Source organism: Clarias gariepinus, chromosome 1 (assembly GCF_024256425.1).
Source record: "Clarias gariepinus isolate MV-2021 ecotype Netherlands chromosome 1, CGAR_prim_01v2, whole genome shotgun sequence".
Taxonomy (NCBI): domain Eukaryota; kingdom Metazoa; phylum Chordata; class Actinopteri; order Siluriformes; family Clariidae; genus Clarias; species Clarias gariepinus.
Window position 1 is genome coordinate 36,041,302 of NC_071100.1, and position 18,441 is coordinate 36,059,742.

General features: G+C 36.5%; 1 protein-coding gene across 3 annotated transcripts in view; it reads left to right on the forward strand.

The window, feature by feature from the left end:
- pde5ab (phosphodiesterase 5A, cGMP-specific, b) overlaps window positions 1-18,441 on the forward strand; it is a 47,264-nt gene that overhangs the window by 10,358 nt on the left and 18,465 nt on the right. The window contains exons 1-7 of one of the 3 annotated variants that reach the window (XM_053492569.1): window positions 5,673-5,922; window positions 8,109-8,727; window positions 12,808-12,897; window positions 12,979-13,050; window positions 13,191-13,280; window positions 13,394-13,528; window positions 16,943-17,010. In XM_053492569.1, the coding sequence (XP_053348544.1) occupies window positions 5,828-5,922; window positions 8,109-8,727; window positions 12,808-12,897; window positions 12,979-13,050; window positions 13,191-13,280; window positions 13,394-13,528; window positions 16,943-17,010 (1,169 nt within the window). In that variant the 5' untranslated portion in view covers window positions 5,673-5,827. Of the gene's footprint in view, window positions 1-5,672; window positions 5,923-8,108; window positions 8,728-12,807; window positions 12,898-12,978; window positions 13,051-13,190; window positions 13,281-13,393; window positions 13,529-16,942; window positions 17,011-18,441 lie in introns of those variants that run through there. The other 2 variants (XM_053492558.1, XM_053492580.1) reach the window with 2 other exon arrangements.

The window sequence follows — 18,441 nt, forward strand, 5'->3', positions numbered from 1 at the left end:
AAATAATTGGAACTGCATATAATATTTAGACACTTAGACATGTCCCAGCAAAATCAGGTCTGCTTTAAATTCATGCAGGAAATGTCAAAGAGGACAACTGTGAGGATGTTAAAGAAAAGTTAGTGTTTTTAGCTCCTGCAGGTGTGCAGAAAATATCCCTCTATCACATCAAACAAGCTCTTTTCCGCAGCGATCATTTGCATCACACATTTTAAATCCTAATCGCCAATGCAAATGTATTCCAATAAAATTTTGCATCAGAGCTTTTCCAGCCAAGAAAAATCTGCCATGTTTTTATATCACCTTAAGAGATGGCACTATATAAGTGCCTAAATGTAGACAAGTATACATGGACACAATCACATACACGTCCTCTGTCACAGAGCAATCTTAGGAAAACTGCTTCTTTAATAGTTCATTAGATGACTATCATTCTTCTAAATCTTTGTTTTTTCATTTTGAGTCACTGGCAGCAAGTTGATCAAGGAAAAATTTTTTGAATTCTGTTTTAATAACAGCTTCAGACAAGCTAAATGTATGTCATATGTCTCTTGTACTGTGAGTGAATGCACATCTCTTAAGGGTTAAAGCATTGTTTCTCGTTTAAAGTCCCTTTCAAAAATATAACAGTAAAGTGCATCATGGTTAAATCCAGGGAAACTCGTACGAGTTTTAATTAAATGAAGAAGATATAGTAATTTTTTTTAACATAAATGAGACAGCCTTGTGTGTCTGAGAAAAATAATTAGCCAAAATAAGTCCCAAAATAAGGTTATTTGTGTTCTGCAGGCAAACTGTTAACATGCACTCTTACTTTCAGAAGAGCAAACAGTCCATGCATGTGAAGTAGTGCATGTAAAAATAAAAATAAAAACTCATAATGAACTCCAATAACATAAGGAAAAACAAATTTCATACATATATTTTTGTTTTGCTCTTTACAGCTCAAATATCACTTACTTTTGCTAATTTTACCAACAATTTACAAAAGAATAACACGTTTATAGCTAAATATCAGCTTTAAAAAATATTCAGCATATTAAAATAATCTCTTAGTAACTAACTAATTTTGATACAATAAAAATATTTATCAATTTTACTTTTCATCCATGAAGGGTATATAGCTGTTTTGGCTCAGCATTTAGATAAATGTTGAAAGTTGGTACCAAAAGAGACTGTTATTTCTATTGATAGGACAGTGACTACCTTCCTATGCTTCCTGTCCTTAAGCCTTAAATGTAAACTTCTCTGCCATTGAGACAGTTTTATGATGGTTCTGCAGAGGCCTCTTCAAAACAGGGCAAGAAAGTTCAGACTTGAAGGTGTAACAGTGATGGAGTTTCCTTACTGTACAGAAATGTGAATACAGGTGTACATAAACCCCCCCAGCCCCCTCACCTCCATCTACATTTGTATTTATTTCGAGTCATGCTGGACCTTCTGAAGCTCAGCAGGGATGGCTCTGTGCTTTTTCAAGTTCTGAGAGAAAATGAGAGACAGATAGAGACGAAAGAAAGGAAGGGTGAGAGCAGGGAAGTGTTTGTAACCCCCTCCCACACCAACCCTAACCTCCTTCTCTACTTCTCTACCTCCAAAAATCACATCACATCATATCTACCACGCTCGTAAGCAGCTAGCTCAAGACACTGCCTTCTGTGGCATATGTTCTCTCGAAAAATGCGACTTGTGAGCCCTGTCATCATTTCCAAGGAGACATGATGTTATGGAGAATGAGATGCCTGCTGGAGGTAACTGTGTCTGAAAAGCATGCTTGAGGATGGGGTAGGCATGTCACATTTCAGAAGAGCAAACAGTCCATGCATGTGAAGTAGTGCATGTTAACTTGACAAAATAATAAAAACTGGGAGGAAATAACTTCATGTATTTCTATTCTAATTTATTTACCACTTAAATATATTTAAGTTTATGTTTACAGTGTTGTCTATCCTAAAGTCCTTTTAAAGTACCTTGTAGTTTCACCTCACTGGGCTTAGCGGTCCACAAGGTACTTTATTTTCTTTTACTTTTTTTTCTTGATTCTCTTCCACTTTAACATCAGTAAAGTGTAAAGATCAGATTTTGACTGTCATTATGGTATTGGATTTCATTATGTAGTTTTTAAATTATTAAAAGTCCCTTATGTATGTTTATTGAAGGGTTACTTTTGGAAAACAACTATAGGGCAGAGGGCCTGACCAAAGGTTTAAGAAAAGACAGGTCTTGTCCGTACTTAATAAAGTTCTTCAGCGGTGCAGTGTCTACATATGACTGTGTATTATATCATGGATAGTTCAGAGCGATTTAAATGTTAATTGGAGACAACACATTTTTCAGTGTGCTTTGTTATCATGTGGAATATCTTGTACTATATTCACTTTTGCAGTGCAATTTACTTTATGTAAATCCATTACGCTCATACCTTTAATCTACCTTGAAGCCTAATCTTCACGTAAATAGTTTTCTCGTAAATTGCGTAAGATTTTTCCATTCAGACGTTGTGTATTAGGATTTCTACTTTGCTGTTATCTTCCCTGGCTATGACTCAAGGCAGGGTTTACAATAGCACATTGAAATGTTTAATGTAGTCCGGGGGAATTAAACAACAGAATAGAGCGTTGTTTGATTTGTGACTGAAAGGCAAACCAGAGAAGTTTAGCTCAGGCTTAAATGAGTGACTGTATCTGGACTGTGTTCCACTGCAGCACCATGACTATTGTGTGCTTGCATATGAACACAAATGTATCAGGTAACAACTTGATGGTTGCCTGGATGTTGTGTCCATCAACTCTGAAGGCAAGGAAGGAGACATATGGGAGAGAGAGAGAGAAAGAGAGAGAAAGAGACAGAGAAAGAGAAACCCCAACCTTTATCTCCAACATGTGCCAATCAGTTTTTTTTCACAGCAAATCTTCTGTTTTCATCGAATGTGTGTTATGCAGCTCTCATATATAGGTTACACACCTCATTGAGAATTATTCCACCAATCAAATTACATTACCTAGATAGTGCATATATTCCAAAAGGGACACAATTATCTCACCCCAATCCAGTACATGTGGAATTACATTTGTGCCCAGGAGAGCACATATGTCTAAGTTTCCGTTGTTCCCTCTGGAGAAAAGGAGGCACCATCTGCTTGTAAGGCTACACCAGACTCTGTAGACACTAGTGGTGGGGTAGAGAGCATAGTGTTGCTGAACACATTTACAGATTGATAATGTCACTGATCTGGTTCCCTTTTTGTCTTTTTTTATTGCACACTTTTATTTAAGTCTGAGAGCAATGTAGTAATCTAATATTCCTTAAGAAAATTGTTGCTGTCTAAATCATTGATTTAAAAAAAAGGTTGCAAAATATACTGTAAACAAGTCTTAAACAATGACTGAAATCTAATCACAAAACAAAGTTAGTTTCTTAATTTAATGTTTTAATGACATTTATATTTGTTTTTGATAATGAAAATCAAGATAATAATAAATTTAATATTTTATGCAATGAAATGCATAAAAAATGCAACAATCAATAATTAGTCAAAAAGCCATTTGCAGTAGTTTGGTGTCACATGCTAAATTAAGTGCCGATTTGATTGCTTCCGGAAGATCAGGTACAGAAATTTGCTGCAGAAGTTTTCTGTTCACCTAAGAATTTTCTAGGTTTAGACATTTTCCTTCAGAGGTGGACACCCTGAATTCAGAAAGTAAAAGTCCTGTCACATACTGTAGCACAACTCTTCAACCAGATAGGCAAGAAGTAATTAGTAAAATCCACTGTGCACAGGGAAAACATGATATATGTCGTCTTAATACTTAGTTGAAATCAAACTATTATGATTGTATAATGTGATTCTGATCACATAATAAATTATATATTTAAAAATATTTATATATAATATATTTATCTGACAACTTGTATTACACAAAATTGATTAATTCAACTTTATACATTACCCTTGTTATTTTATTTATGGTCAGGATCCAGAGCCTATTCTGGGAACACTGGGTGTGAAGTGGGAATACACCAGGAATGGAACATGACAATTATTTTACACAAAACCTATAGGTACCGCTATTAATTTTATGCCTTTTCACCTTTATGTGCTCACCCTGTACATGATTGTTATATATTGAGGTAGGTTGTTTTGGTGTGATTTATCATCTAAGATAATGACTCATATCAGCCCATACTGTATCAGATTTAGTGATCAAAACCAATGTTTTTGTTAGGCTGTTTATACATTGCTAGTGCTATGTTTTTAATATAATTTACATCTGACATTATTCTGAAGGAATAAAGGAAAAATTCTGCTTTCTTAAAGGAGCAATGTGTCACATGATGCGTTCAAGCTTTATGTAAACAGTAAAAGTTATTCAGACTCTTCTTTTGTTCATATCTTTAGTTTATTTAAATGCTGCTTTTAAAAGATTAGCTTTTCTCTAGCACTGCAGCAAAGTTTTCCTATCGCCATGTTCAGCCATTTCTTTTGAAATTTCCTTAAAAAACTGGGCAGTTGTGATGTGTTTCTTGTAACTTTGCTTGTACAGAAACATTAGCCAGAATTGTTTTAAGTTCCAGTACCTACAGTGACTCTCCTGCTCCTTATCCCTTAAAACCCAAGTGGCACAGATGTGCAGGCAACACAGCATAGGCCAATGACAATTAAAAAAACTGTATGTGCTTATATGGAAGCCTTGCTATTTTGAAGAGGGAGGGAGGCTTTAGACATCAAACTGTGCATTTGGGTTTTCTGATATGGTATATTACTTTTATAACGTGTAAATTTTACCACAACCGGAATATGAGAATGACGTTGCAAAAATGAAGAACTCTAAAAATGAGCATATAATTTTTATTATCATCATTTGGTCATAGAAACAACCAAATACAACCATAAATAAATGTGATCTTGTGTATCTGTGCCACAGTATTTCTTTGCCTATATCACCCATTTTTAAATTTTTTGCCCAGTCATGTTTGTATAGTTGGTTAGAATGAAATAAAACTCAGTTCAGCATATTGCCTAAGTTGTGATGTAAAAAAGGATGTCATTCTATATTGCACAATCCTGAGCCCTATACTGTATATGTTTATAAAAAAATAAAACATCTTTTTTAACATCCCATGAATTCCGTTCCGATTGTTCACACTGAGGTAGCACTGCATAAAAAGAAATCAGATTTGTAATTGATTTAAAAACACATACAGTATGGTGGTGTTGAAATCTGAATAGAATATATCAGATTCCATATGATGTGTGCTGTTTTATACTGGTATGGGGGGGGGGGGGGGGGGGGATGTAGCAGGGTTTAAACAGATCTGACTCACAAAATCAGATTTGGGTCATTTTAGCCCCAAATGCAGTATGAAGTAATCTAAATGTCCCTATAAGGATAGGGATATTTAAAAGATTTGAGCTTTTTCTCGTCCACATGAGACTTTATTTTACTAATTGATATTTATTAAGAAATTGTGCTGACTTGGGTTAAGGAGAGGGTCGGGTTTAGGTGTAGAAGTTATTAATTCTCTTATGTGAATAATATGTTCTGAAAAGGATGGTAGGACAAATGTGTGTGTGTGTGTGTGTAAAAGAAGGAAAGAGAAATAAAGAAAGAGGCAGAGAGAGAGAGAGACAGAGAGGTGGGGCGCGTGCGTGCGTGTAGAGGTCAGTCTCCTCGTGCTGCGTAAGCGCGCGCGATGTCGTCAAGTGCCAACGGTCACTCTGTGGGTTTTTAGCCTCTTTAGCTTCCCCTGCTCGCAGTCACACCCAGTGTGTAACCGAAGCGGAAAGATGTTGTGTCCATGCTGCTGAGCGGCTGATTTTTGGTTCGACATGGAGGGTTTACCTCCTGACAGCGACAGGATGGAGGCTTGGCTCGACGACCACCTGGACTTCGCTCACTCGTACTTCGTGCGAAAAGCGACCCGGTGAGTCAAGCCACAGTTGCGGAGTGTGTGTGTGTGTGTGGGTGTAAGCGCTTTATTCCCCGTAAACAAACCCTGAAAGAAAAAGAAAGTGACTGAGTCTGGGTGTTGAGGTTGTTTGTAAACTTTTGTGACACTGGACTTAATTTGTAGGCTTCAGCAAGGCGACGTGACGCTTTTTACTTTTTTTTTTAATAACCAAAACGGGTTTTGTTTTTCATAGTAAATAAACGCTGCACTCTGAACAGGATGAGATGTGAACAGCTCCCAGACACCTGCGCTGATATATACAGTATATATGTTTGTTTCGGTTGCTTTCACACATAAGGTTTGTTTTAAGCAAAACACAAAAGTTTTAAAAGAATGGTAAAGTTATTAAACTAACACCTGACACCTTTATCATATCTACTTTTTTAACATTCAGTTTATATTTGTGCATCTTCAGTAAATAGTGCATAGTGTATTATAACAAAAAAAACTTGACAATTACACTATGTGCAAACTTTCATGTTTGAAATGTTGCATGGCACGGTGGCTTAGTGGTTAGCACTGTCGCCTTGCACCTCTAGGGTCGGGTTCGATTCCTGCGATTCCTTGGATCTGTGTGCATGAAGTGTTTGGTGGGTTTCTTCTGGGTACTGCAGTTTTCTCCCACACTTTAAAAACATCCATATTAGGCTAATTGGCAGGGCTAACCCGTCCAAGGTGTACCCCACCTCATACCCAAAGTCTCCTGGAATGGGCTCTAGGCCCCTTATGACCCTGTATACAGGAGAAAGCAGTATAGATATGAGTGAGTTATACACAGTTAAGGTAGAAAATATGTACACTTGGTGACACCTTTATTTTTTGTGTTTATTCAATGCTGGTGTTATGTTGATGCGATTATGGTTTATTTATTGTGTTGTGCTGTACATTATTGCATTCATGTATTCTGCCGTCTACATTACACTGATACAGTACAAGCATATAATTTTCACTCATATCCTATATGACTTGTTAAAATTCTTGTATAATTTGCAAGATTTAACTAGCATTGCACTAGTTAACTAGTTAACTAGCACTCGTATTGCTAAGCTGATCTTAAGAATGAAAACAGTGAACACCTTTTACAGAACAAAACCACAGAGTCACTGAATTTATGCAAACCATTTTTCATATTTGTATACACAAATTCATGTAAACTACCAGCTGAACTGGTCTAGGCTGTACAGTAAATATTCCCTCTAGCCTCCATTGTATTTTTGTTTCCAGTTGTTTAATAGACTGTTGGGTATGGGTGATGATCTATTGCTCTAATGGTCATGCATTTGGTTGACCCATGACCGCAGCTCATCTGTCTGAATTAGCGCCTTTGCCCATATGGGTTACTCTTACCTTTTTTTTTTATTCCACATAAAACATGCTGTTACTGTATGCTTTTTGCTTTACTGGGGATCAAATAGTAAGACGCAAATACTGGATCCAGCCCAAGAACAAATGCACTGCAGGTCTGCCTCAGTTTATCGACATGTTTTATGCATGGATGGGAGGAGTGATGCTGTTCTAAGTGAGTACTATTGATTTAGCTATACAGACGGCGGACACTTCTGAGTCCATAGAGATTTCCCCAAAGTCTCTCTCTCTCCCTCTCTCTCTTTCTGGATAACCTACTCATACTATCATTCGTAGTTTGTATTCTGTAAGTCTAGTTCTATTTAGATAGAATTTGAAGATTAACTGCCAACAGATTTACAGCATTGAGTTTTATAGCCACCAGGGTTTTCCAGCTGAGTTGCAGAAGTCAAGGCGTCATTCAGTTTTATATGAAAGCAAAGGGACTTTGGACATTGAACACTCGAATGTAGGGGTGTTACGCTGTGAGAAACAACATACAGATTGCTCCAGGTTCTCCTAATTTTATCAGCACACAGCAAATGCCTTTATGTATTTGTGCATACAGTACAGTAGTATATTACGCTGGTTTCTCTAGGTATCAAGTAAAATGGCAGTTTTGTACTGCTGAATATTGCAACTGCTTTCATATGAAGTTATGCACTTCAAGAAGCTTGGCCTACATAAAACATTTTAAGCATAAATTTTTTTTTTTACTGTATGATTATTTATATCCATACGTAACGTAGGTCCCAAGACCTCCTTGGTATTCTTATTTATTTATTAAGAGATTTGTTTCTGGTTTATTTTCTTAGGGAAATGGTCAATGCTTGGTTCGCTGAGCGTGTGCACTCCATCCAGCCATCCCGTGAAGTGTCCAAAACACATACAGACGGCTCGAAAAACCTTCTGGAGCCAAGTGCCCTGACGGCTTCAGGCTCCACAGAGACGTCTTCTCCCAGTCCGGTTCCTTCTACACCCACACGCAAGATTTCTGCGTCTGAGTTTGATCGGCCGTTACGGCCTATCGTAGTGAAGGACGCAGAGGGCTCGCTCACCTTCCTTAGCGACGCTGAACGAGTGCCCATGCCACCTCCATCTCCTTCGCACAAATTGGAGCAGACAGGAGGGGACCGGTGCGCCCGTCTTCTTGAGCTTGTGCGTGATGTGTCCAGCCATTTAGACCTGACAACACTCTGCCACCGCATCTTTTTACACACACATGAGTTAATCGCTGCTGACCGATACTCGCTGTTCTTGGTGTGTGAGGATAGCTCCAATCAAAAGTTCCTGGTTAGCCGGCTGTTTGATGTTGCTGAAGGCTCCACACTCGAGGAAGCATCCAACAGTGGCATCCGCCTGGAGTGGAACAAAGGCATTGTGGGATATGTGGCAGCCACAGGCCAGCCGCTGAACATTAAGAATGCCTATGAGGTAAAGCAATTACATAAGTCTACATACTACTTCTACAATTTCTTTATCAGACTTTTTAGGGGATGTTTTTGAGAGAGTTCGATGTAATTTAATCACCATCACAGTATTTGCCGTCATCTGTCAAATATTCTTAACTGACTAAAATATTGATTTAGTGTGAGATAGCTAGTTGGTCGATGTTACTGTATGCATCAGATTTTATTGACTCTAGTGCTTTAAAGTCTCTGGGAACCATAATTGCTTTCCAATTTGGTTAACATTGATCCTGTGGGCAAATAAACTATGGTGTGTGCAAAAGGGGTTCTTAAACCTTTTTTCAATTAAGGACTGTTTAAAGTCTTAAATAGAGTTTGTGGACCCTGTAATCCATTTAATCAAATGTAAGAGTCATTTGTTGAATAATATAAAGGCTATTCTTTGGCACCTTTTTAATCCTATCTTGGGCTTTGGACCAACACATTAGGTGCCAACTTAATAGACAATATTTAGTTTTGGATTATAGCTATTAAATTTAAATACTGTAACTCAGTCATAAATATACAGATGATCTCTGACTTCCCTGTCAAGGTTTGAATTACGATTCTTAAATTTTACAATGGTGCGAGCGATAAGCATTTAGTAGAAATTTTAAATCGTAATCTTTTCCCAGGCTATGGATATGTAGTGTTTCCATGTAGGGATGCAGCAGCCAATTAGCCATGTTTTCATGTTTGTTGAATATTTTTTATAAAATACACTTTATCTAAAGCTAAGCTATGAGGTGCAGTAGGTTAGGTGTACAGTGTTAAACGCATTTACAATATGTTTAGCACATAAAGCATAATTTGGACGTGACCCCGTCAAAAATCAGGTAATCATGATAATAGTGATTTGATAATAGTGTGCTGTGATTTACACAGCCAAATTGATATTCCAGTGTTCCTATTTACTCTACAATATATTTAACAGTATTTCTCACCATTCATTGTTAATTGAGCAGTCCTGCACTGGTTCCATCAGTCACTTGTGTTATTGTTTACACTACAACCAGCATGTTGAGAGGATCTAATGGGAAAAGCATGGTATATAAATTAATGCACATAAATACATACATCTCTTGCTCTTAAAAATATGTATCATATTTAATAGCAGAATATTTCTTTAAGCTGATGTTGAACTATTTATGTGCCCAATATTGTGTGTATTCCCCTTGTGCTGCCTGGGCAGATCTGTCCCCTCCACAAGACCTCTGTAGGTGTGCTGTGGCGTCTGGCACCAGATGCTTTTGGTGCTTTGGGTTGTAGGGTGGGGTGTCCGTGAATCAGACTTCATTTGTTCAGGGCATTTCATGAGGGCTTGATTGGAATTGGAGATTACATGGTATATAACTGATAGTTAGTGGTAATGTTATGTGGTGTTAACATTATGGTTGATCAGTGTATAATATCATATATAAAACTAAAAGTAGAATATTATAATAAGAATTTATAAGATTACCACACAAATATTTTTTGAAAATTACATTAGTGTGTACCATACAAGAAAATAAAATGTAAAATAAAATAATGAGATGTATTTTGTCCTGGAGTCTCGTACAAGATCCAAGTCTGCTTAGTAGTATGTTAAGCCATACCCTACAGTTCTTGGATCAGTCAATTAGAGTCTGTGGGATGTTTATCATGGTCTCCAAACCAGACATTTTTATCTTCTAAATCTAACTATTTATTTATCTGTTTTAAATTTTAAATAGTAGTGGTGTATTGATCATTTTATGTCAGGTTATGTCATGTTTAAACAGTACCTTATGAAGTGAAACATGTTGCTTTTCATTTATGTTAAATAATAATAAAAAACCTAAACCTCAGTAGATTAGAATGTTTCTTATATTACCTGAATAATTGTGTAGATTGCATGTGTGTGTTAAATAATCATGTTTATCATTTTAGCCATTGTTTTGCAACACCACCTTGTAAAAGTATCGCCACAGTTTTTTAAAGATGACATGCTCTTTTTAATCATTAATCATAATTTAACTTATTAATTGCACTGCAATTAATCAATCTTTATTTAGCTATGATTTTAGCTTCCAGTAAATAAGAAAACAAAATAATTACGAAAGTAAATGATTATTGTGCCATAGTCTGCTTCACAGTGATGTTCTCAACTTGTGTTTTATGTCCAGCACACTTCTCAGTTGAAGCTCAAATGCACTCTCAGCCAGGGTGTGACATTTATATCATTTTTAACATGTATTTAAACATCAGTACTGTGCAAACTATCTTAAATCATCCCTAATTAATTTACATTTTCTATTTATTTTTTAACATAGCTTTCCAAACATGCTGCCACTGTTGTTAAAGCATAGATAGTAGATAAAAAAACAAATAAAAAAAAACATCAGTCATGGATTTGCCTTCCCAAAGCCCTGATCTGAACACTATTGAAGCAGTGTGAGATCATCTTAACAGAGAACGGAACAAAAGGCAGCCAACATCCATAGAAGAGCTTTGGAATGTCCTTCACGAATCCTGGACAAACATTCCTCAACTCTACTTTTTAAAAAATTGCAACAAAACTTGCCTGAGTGAGTTTAGGCTATGTTGAAGAATAATGGTGGTCATACCAGATATTGACTTTAAAGCTTGTTAGAATTATACAAACTATTGTGTTATATAGTATACTGTATGTACATGTATGTTTGCCAATGTCGAAATAAATCACTGTACCTAATGTAAACAATTTTTAGAAAAAGATAAATGAGGAGTTCATACACCGATCACCCATAACATAAAGAGGTGATTGAACAATGTTAATCACCAACTATAGACCAAAAAATTGGTAATAGGATCATTGGCACCCAAGTCTCACATACGCTCAAGGGGACCAAATCGCGAACACCGTGTGCACCACTACCAGTCATGCATGAGGCCCTGCACACAAAGAGTCTGAGGCCACAACGGGCCGGCCTCCAAACTTTAGATCAGTCAAATCGAGTACTCAAGAAATATGCAGGATAAACAAGTCTGACTCACAGGGTCCCTACCGTGCAACCAATATGGGTCAGCTGCAAATGCCCTGGTGCCAGACACCACAGCATACCCACAAGAGATCAGAGGTGGAGTCATGCTCCAAGAGGCGAGAGCTGCCCAGGTAGTGCCAGCGAAACCCAAAACCTAGGTGGTGTTAATGTTAATGGTTTTATTGTTATGGCTGATCAGTCCATTAGAAGGTAATAAAAATCCAATGTGAAAACAGCTTTTTTGACGTTTAATTAATGCATGATGTGTCCATGGGTACTGAGTCCATTGTGTTAAATAATAATGATCTCAGTGTTGACCACAATAAGTGATTATGATTTTTGTCGTAATAGGGCAGCCGTATTTTTTATGTTATATAGAACAAGATGAATGGACAAATACACCGATATTTTAATCATGTAACACTCCACTGTTATTTTTAAAGTGTTATTTAAAAAATAAATAGGTGAACGTTGATTTCTGCGCGAGTGTGCTGATGGTTAAGCAATATTGATATCTGCTTATTTTATCAACTGTCCTTGTTGTTGATCATGTATCTTTGTCTAGTTATTCATGTTATAGTGCCACCCGCTCTCTATTACTCTTTGACCCCTCTAATAGTGTTATAGATATGCACTTCGAAATAATATAAACATTATCTGTCTTGTTTACTTTATATATTGGTAGTTACGCAAGCCAGTTGCTAGCCAACAGTTTAAATGAGCTCATGGCTGATATTTTTAGGCATTCTTAATTTAGATAAAGTGTGCCGCTCCCAACAACAGGTCTATGGAGAAATCATCTGAGAGAAACGGAGAGGAAAGGGGGGGGGGCCTTCATTATTAATGTTAATTAGGGAGTTGTTTGTTTGAGGCAGCCTGGATTAGAAGGACCGATCATTTGCTTTATAATTAATTCTATGCTTTGTATTTACAGGAAAGCAATGTTTATGTAAAAGTAGATGGTTTTACACATCTGTAGACAAGCCAACAAGCCAACTAATAATAGATACAATTCAATACATTTTTGGTTTTGCATCTCTAGTTGTTCCTAAAGAATTTAAAAGCTACATTTGTTTCTCCAGGATCCTCGATTCAATGCCGAGGTGGACCAGATCACAGGCTACAAGACCCAGAGCATCCTGTGTATGCCCATAAAAAATCACAGAGATGAGGTAAGATGCAAAGAGAAAAACTAAGGTACTATAGTATTTCTTACTCCTTAAACTTCTCAAACAATGAATAATCTTCCCAAGGTTGTTGGTGTGGCACAAGCCATCAATAAGAGGTGTGGAGAGAACAGCACCTTCACAGAGCAAGATGAGAAGGTAAAAAAAATGCATTTAGGAGTTGAAAAGTGTGGATGGTCAGTTAATTAGTTAATTAGTAATGTTCTGAAATATTAGGACTGCAGTCACTGCTTTTTTTTTTATTCTAAAATTCTTATATATTTTGTACACATACATAGGATTTTTCCTCCTACTTGGCTTTCTCTGGGATTGTTCTACACAACGCACAACTCTATGAGACATCACAGCTTGAAAACAGGAGGAACCAGGTATCATGTTTTTAAACAGCTCATAAATAATGTAAACTTTTTTTTTTTTTTTAAGATGACTTTAAATCTTGGTGTCGTATGTTGTCACTTGTTTTATATACCCTGTCATTTAGGTGTTGTTAGATCTTGCCAGTCTTATTTTTGAAGAACAGCATTCTTTGGAAGTCCTGCTGAGGAAGATCGCAGCTACCGTCCTGTCTTTCATGCAGGCTCAGGAATGCACTATATTCATTTCTGATGAAACATCTGTAAGTGCAAATAAGAATATATATATATTTGCATTAATCAATTAAAAGGACATTTCAGTGATGGTGTATTTGTGGACATTTGCAAGTAGATGTATGGAGTAAACAACAAATTATTACGGTCCCTGATTTTTTTTATATGGTTTTAGATACTGAGTGGCCTCCACAAGCCTTTCTTGCTTTTAAAGCTGTACGTCTGAGGGAGCATCTCCCTTTGCCAAACTTTTTGCTTAACTTTCCCAAATTTAAATTCATGATGGCTCATGACTCTGTGACACCACATGCCTTAAATCGCCTACAAATTGGGTTTGCTTATGAATCACCTACTGTAGGTCTCAGCTATGAACCATGTCAAACTCATGCTGAACTGTCTATGAACTGTCACAATTTAACTATAAATAAGTACCCATTACATTTCATGATTTTTTATGTTTTGTCAAAACATGCTTATGTTTTGGATGCTTAGGTTTAGTGTGCATGGTTGGATTTACCCATGAATTTGTGTGTTATAGCATACTGTGTAGTCGTTTAGTGCTGTTCAATATTTTAGTGAGATGTAGGCATTTTGGTGATGGATTTAGCATTGGGTTTAGTATCAAGTTTATTTAGTGGATAGAATCGGATTTAGCCATTTCAGCGGGTTTGCTCCGCCCCCTGTATGCAAGGTTTTTGCTCCAGGAGTGACTCAGTGCTGTCCAATCCAACTCTAAATAGGAAGTTGGCATATTTATGTAGGTGACTACATTTTAAAACTTCAGGGATGGTTGAAAAATTTTTGGCAGCTCTGATTACTGTGGCAAGGCATACCAAAGTTTGATAAACTTAATGATAATTCACAGATGATGAAATTACGATAATTTTAGCTGTACTATTAACGGCTTGATTCACTCAGAGATCGATTTCCAGATTTATTAAAAGCATTTGAGGAATTAAAAATCACGAAATTGTTGACTCGTAGGACCAAATTTGGTCACCTTGGCCATAGATCACAGTTATAGTTCAATTCTATTTATTACTGTTATCTAGTACCTATCTATCTAGCACAATATTATTTACTATTATAAGACATTTTCAGAGATTTTTTTTCTGTATGCGCACCATGTTCTTTTAAAGTCTTCAATGTTGCAGTCATCTGTCCAGTTCCGTCTCATGAAGAGAGGCAGTGCTGGGTTTTTTGGTTGAGTGAGCTGAGTGGTCAGGCCAGTCTGTAGGTAACACTGGTTTCATTTATAGTAGAACCACAAGCAGAAAACAGCCTGAATTGCTTCTTTATTCTATGTTGCCAAAGAAGCAATTACAACTTTTACGTAAACACACACACACACAAATGGACATAAAAAAAAACAGATTTGGCTATTCAAAAACATAAAAAAGGAAAGAAATTGCTACAATATTACAGCAAATGGCAATAAGTGCAATCAGTGATGGCCATGCATCACAGTAAAAGCTTTTAGGAAGGAAACTTTTCTGAAAATACATTTGATTAGGTAAGGTTATGTACAGAATACAATAGGTTACCCATGTAATGTGCAGCATTGTAAAAATTGTTTTTGATCTGCTGCGTAAGAAAAGCTGGATAATATGGCCAAAACATTTGTATGTTTACACAACCCTGCTTATCATTAAAGCATACCACATTTAGGAAAAAAGGTTATTTAAAGAACAACCATTTGGGATCACTTCTAATTTGAACAGTTGGTATTAAGATTTTGCTGCTTACTGCTCTGTAAAGCCTTCATAATGGCTCCAATCCGAGGTGCTGTTTGTTAATTGGTGATGAAGCTGGTACCTCTAATTAAAGTATTTCTCCTTTACATCAGAGGTAAATTTTGGTCTTGCTCTTCTGGGCTGATCTTTTTAAGAGCCAGTTTCATCATGGTGCTTGATGTGTCTTTAAATAACAACTGATTGTTGTTGTTGTTGTTACATATTTACCTACTTCCATATGTGTTATATTATTGTTTTGAAATCCCCAGTATTGTTGTAGAATGTAGAAAATAAGTGATCCCAAACTTTTAAGCGGTGTATCTTACTTTGTAAGGTGTTGGTATACCTGGTGTTGGTGAGTTATTAGGGTTCTGCCAGAGGTATGACTTGAAGCAGTCATGGCCTCAGCAGTCCTGATGCAGGTAAAGACAGTTAGTGATTGGTGGGTAGAGACATGACCTGAGGCTAAACCTTCAATTAGTCTGGAATAAAAGATGTCTAGTATGTCTAGATTTGGATAATGGAATAATATCAATTTGTCACACCTGTGTGTGTAGATGTGGTACAATTTACAGATTTTTTTGTATTCATGCAGAGCAAGTACAGTTTAATGCACCACAGTGTGTTCAGCTTTTAAAGTGACTGGCTCTGAAGGTTTAACTGAAATTAACTGCGCTTTTATCAGCTTAAACAGTAATTAAGTAGTTTACCCATTCACTTTTTACAAGGCAAAAGGTCTTAATGTTCATGAATTCATGCAATTGAATGTGGAGGGCCAGTTTTAGCATGATATCTGATCAAAGCTGACGTTTTCCTTCCTCTGTGGGAGGTCTGTTTTCCTCCATGGTGGTCTACTGCAGTGTTGACCCATATGCTGAGAGAGTTGTGCGTTAGTGGTCCTGAAAGCTGGGCATTGGTAAGAAATAATCAGACTGATGCACCCAAGCCCAACAAGAGCTCTGCGGTTTGTCAGGTTGACACAGAGCTTTTTGCAGGCCAGTGGTACAGTACCACTGTGCAGTTTACAAGAGGAAAGCCTAGCTTACATTTGTTCTTCTTGACAGAGAGTAAGATATAGTGAGTGTTATTAATAAAGGTTAAGGTTTGAAAATTAATTACCATAGGCTACTTCCTCTTAAATTGAACCGGGATGGCACAATATATATATATATATATATATATATATATATATATATATATATATATATATATATATATATAGATAGATATATAGATAGATAGATATATATTTTTTTTTTAACACAGCTTTTAAATTTGGAAAAAGCAGCTTTTTAAAAACGAGTTCAGGTTTTGCAGAGAAGTCCCTATAAGGTAGTAATGGTGTGTTCAGGAATGTTGAAATAAACTTAACTTCTGGCAGAGCTATTAGATAGTATATTACATTTGTTCTCTGTTTATTGTGGAGAGTCATTATAGGTTCTTCCGATACGCATGCTTGACTAAAGCCATTTGGCCACGGCCAAGTTACAAAATGAATGAAATGTTGAAACCAGTAAATTTGAAGTCCCTCATTAAAGTACTTGGTTGCTTAGATTCTGTGGTGAATTTACACTGGTAGTTACAAAGGCCTGATATCATTTAAAAGCCCATATAGGCCAGTGTCATTCCCAAAAAAAAAAAGGTTTGCCCAAGTTTACCCTCAGCAAATAGTGCTGTTATTGAATCATGTCTGTTCTCGTTATCTCACAGAATGCCTTCTCCAGTGTGTTCCATATGGAGTATGAAGAGCTGGCTGGATCTGTGGATTACCCTAACAGGTAAAACATTCAAACACAAAGCAGTTGTTTTCTTGTGTAGTTATTGACATTACAAATTGTATTCAGCGTTGCATGTGTAGCAGATGTAAGTTATTTAGAGTAAAAGTTCAATGCAAAATCTTAGGACAAAAAGACAAATATTTTAACCAACAAGACCATTTTATCAGCTAAAGTTAAACAGTCTTCCTTCATTATGTATACAACAACAGAACACATTTATTAGAGTAAAAACTCCCTTTATTTCTCTATATAATCCTCTGCTATGCTAATGCACTTATCCCAGTGTTTCATACTGTAGTGCTTGGATACCATCAAAGTAGAAAGTTTCCTTAGGACTCCAGAGCCATGATCTGACTACATGCTTCATGTCTGAAATTCTGGTTCTTTCTGCAGGACAATGCACAATCTCGTTCTGTCTACCGCACCACTTGCGCAGGTTATAAGTTATTGCCAAATCCCCTGCACAGGCCTGGCCTCAGGCTCAGCCTCGCTTCAGCGTACTGAGAAAACTTTTTACTTTGATGGTATTTAAGCACTAGTGAAACACTGGGATAAGTGCAGCGAATTATGTAGAATAACAAATGTAGTTTTAACTCTCATACTGTGTTCTGTTATTCGGCACAATCAAAAGTCCCAGTTCAACTTGAACACCTGTTGTATATAAAGGTTAAATATATAGTGTATATCATGTGTAGGAGTGAAAAAATAAAGAGTATCATATTGTTTAGTTTTATATGAAGCGTTCGATTTGATATGTACGCACACTAAACACATTTAGTAGTTTTCATAGCAAAGTAGGATATTTGCCATAAAATACAGCTTGTATTGTCCGAGGTGAAATAAACATTTTAACTTGATGAATCTTATGGAAAACAGGAAACTTCCACTGTATTTTCCACTGTACCTTTAAGAACTCAGAGTCTGAACTGATCACGCAATCCCTGTTATTAACTTTAATTTATTGTGCTTTTGTAATGTTGAACGTTTCAATGGGTGTTTCATCGGAAGCTTGCCACATTTTCCATAGCACTTAATTAGAATTGTATGTATCCTGACACTCCTAGAGACAAGATGTTAAAAGAAAAAAAATCTATTTCTTTTCTATAATTCTGTGAAATTTAGTTTCTGTCAACTAGTATTTCCCTGACTCAAAAATAAAGGTGCGTTTTCCTTTATCTCACTCAGAAACCATAGGCGCTTTGATATTTTTTTTTACTTTTGTTCTAGAGAAAATGCTCTGTACAGAAATATTTCATGACAGAACAGTCTTTACCTGGTTAAAGTACACGAGTTCTTTCTAAGTGCCTTTGACAGGTGCTTAATCAAATCTGTTTAGCCAGACTTGTCTAAGTGGACGGATTTTCTTTCTTTTGGAAACCTTGTGAGAATTTTAGTGAAGCGTGGAACATGTTCATGCTCCCAAACTGAACA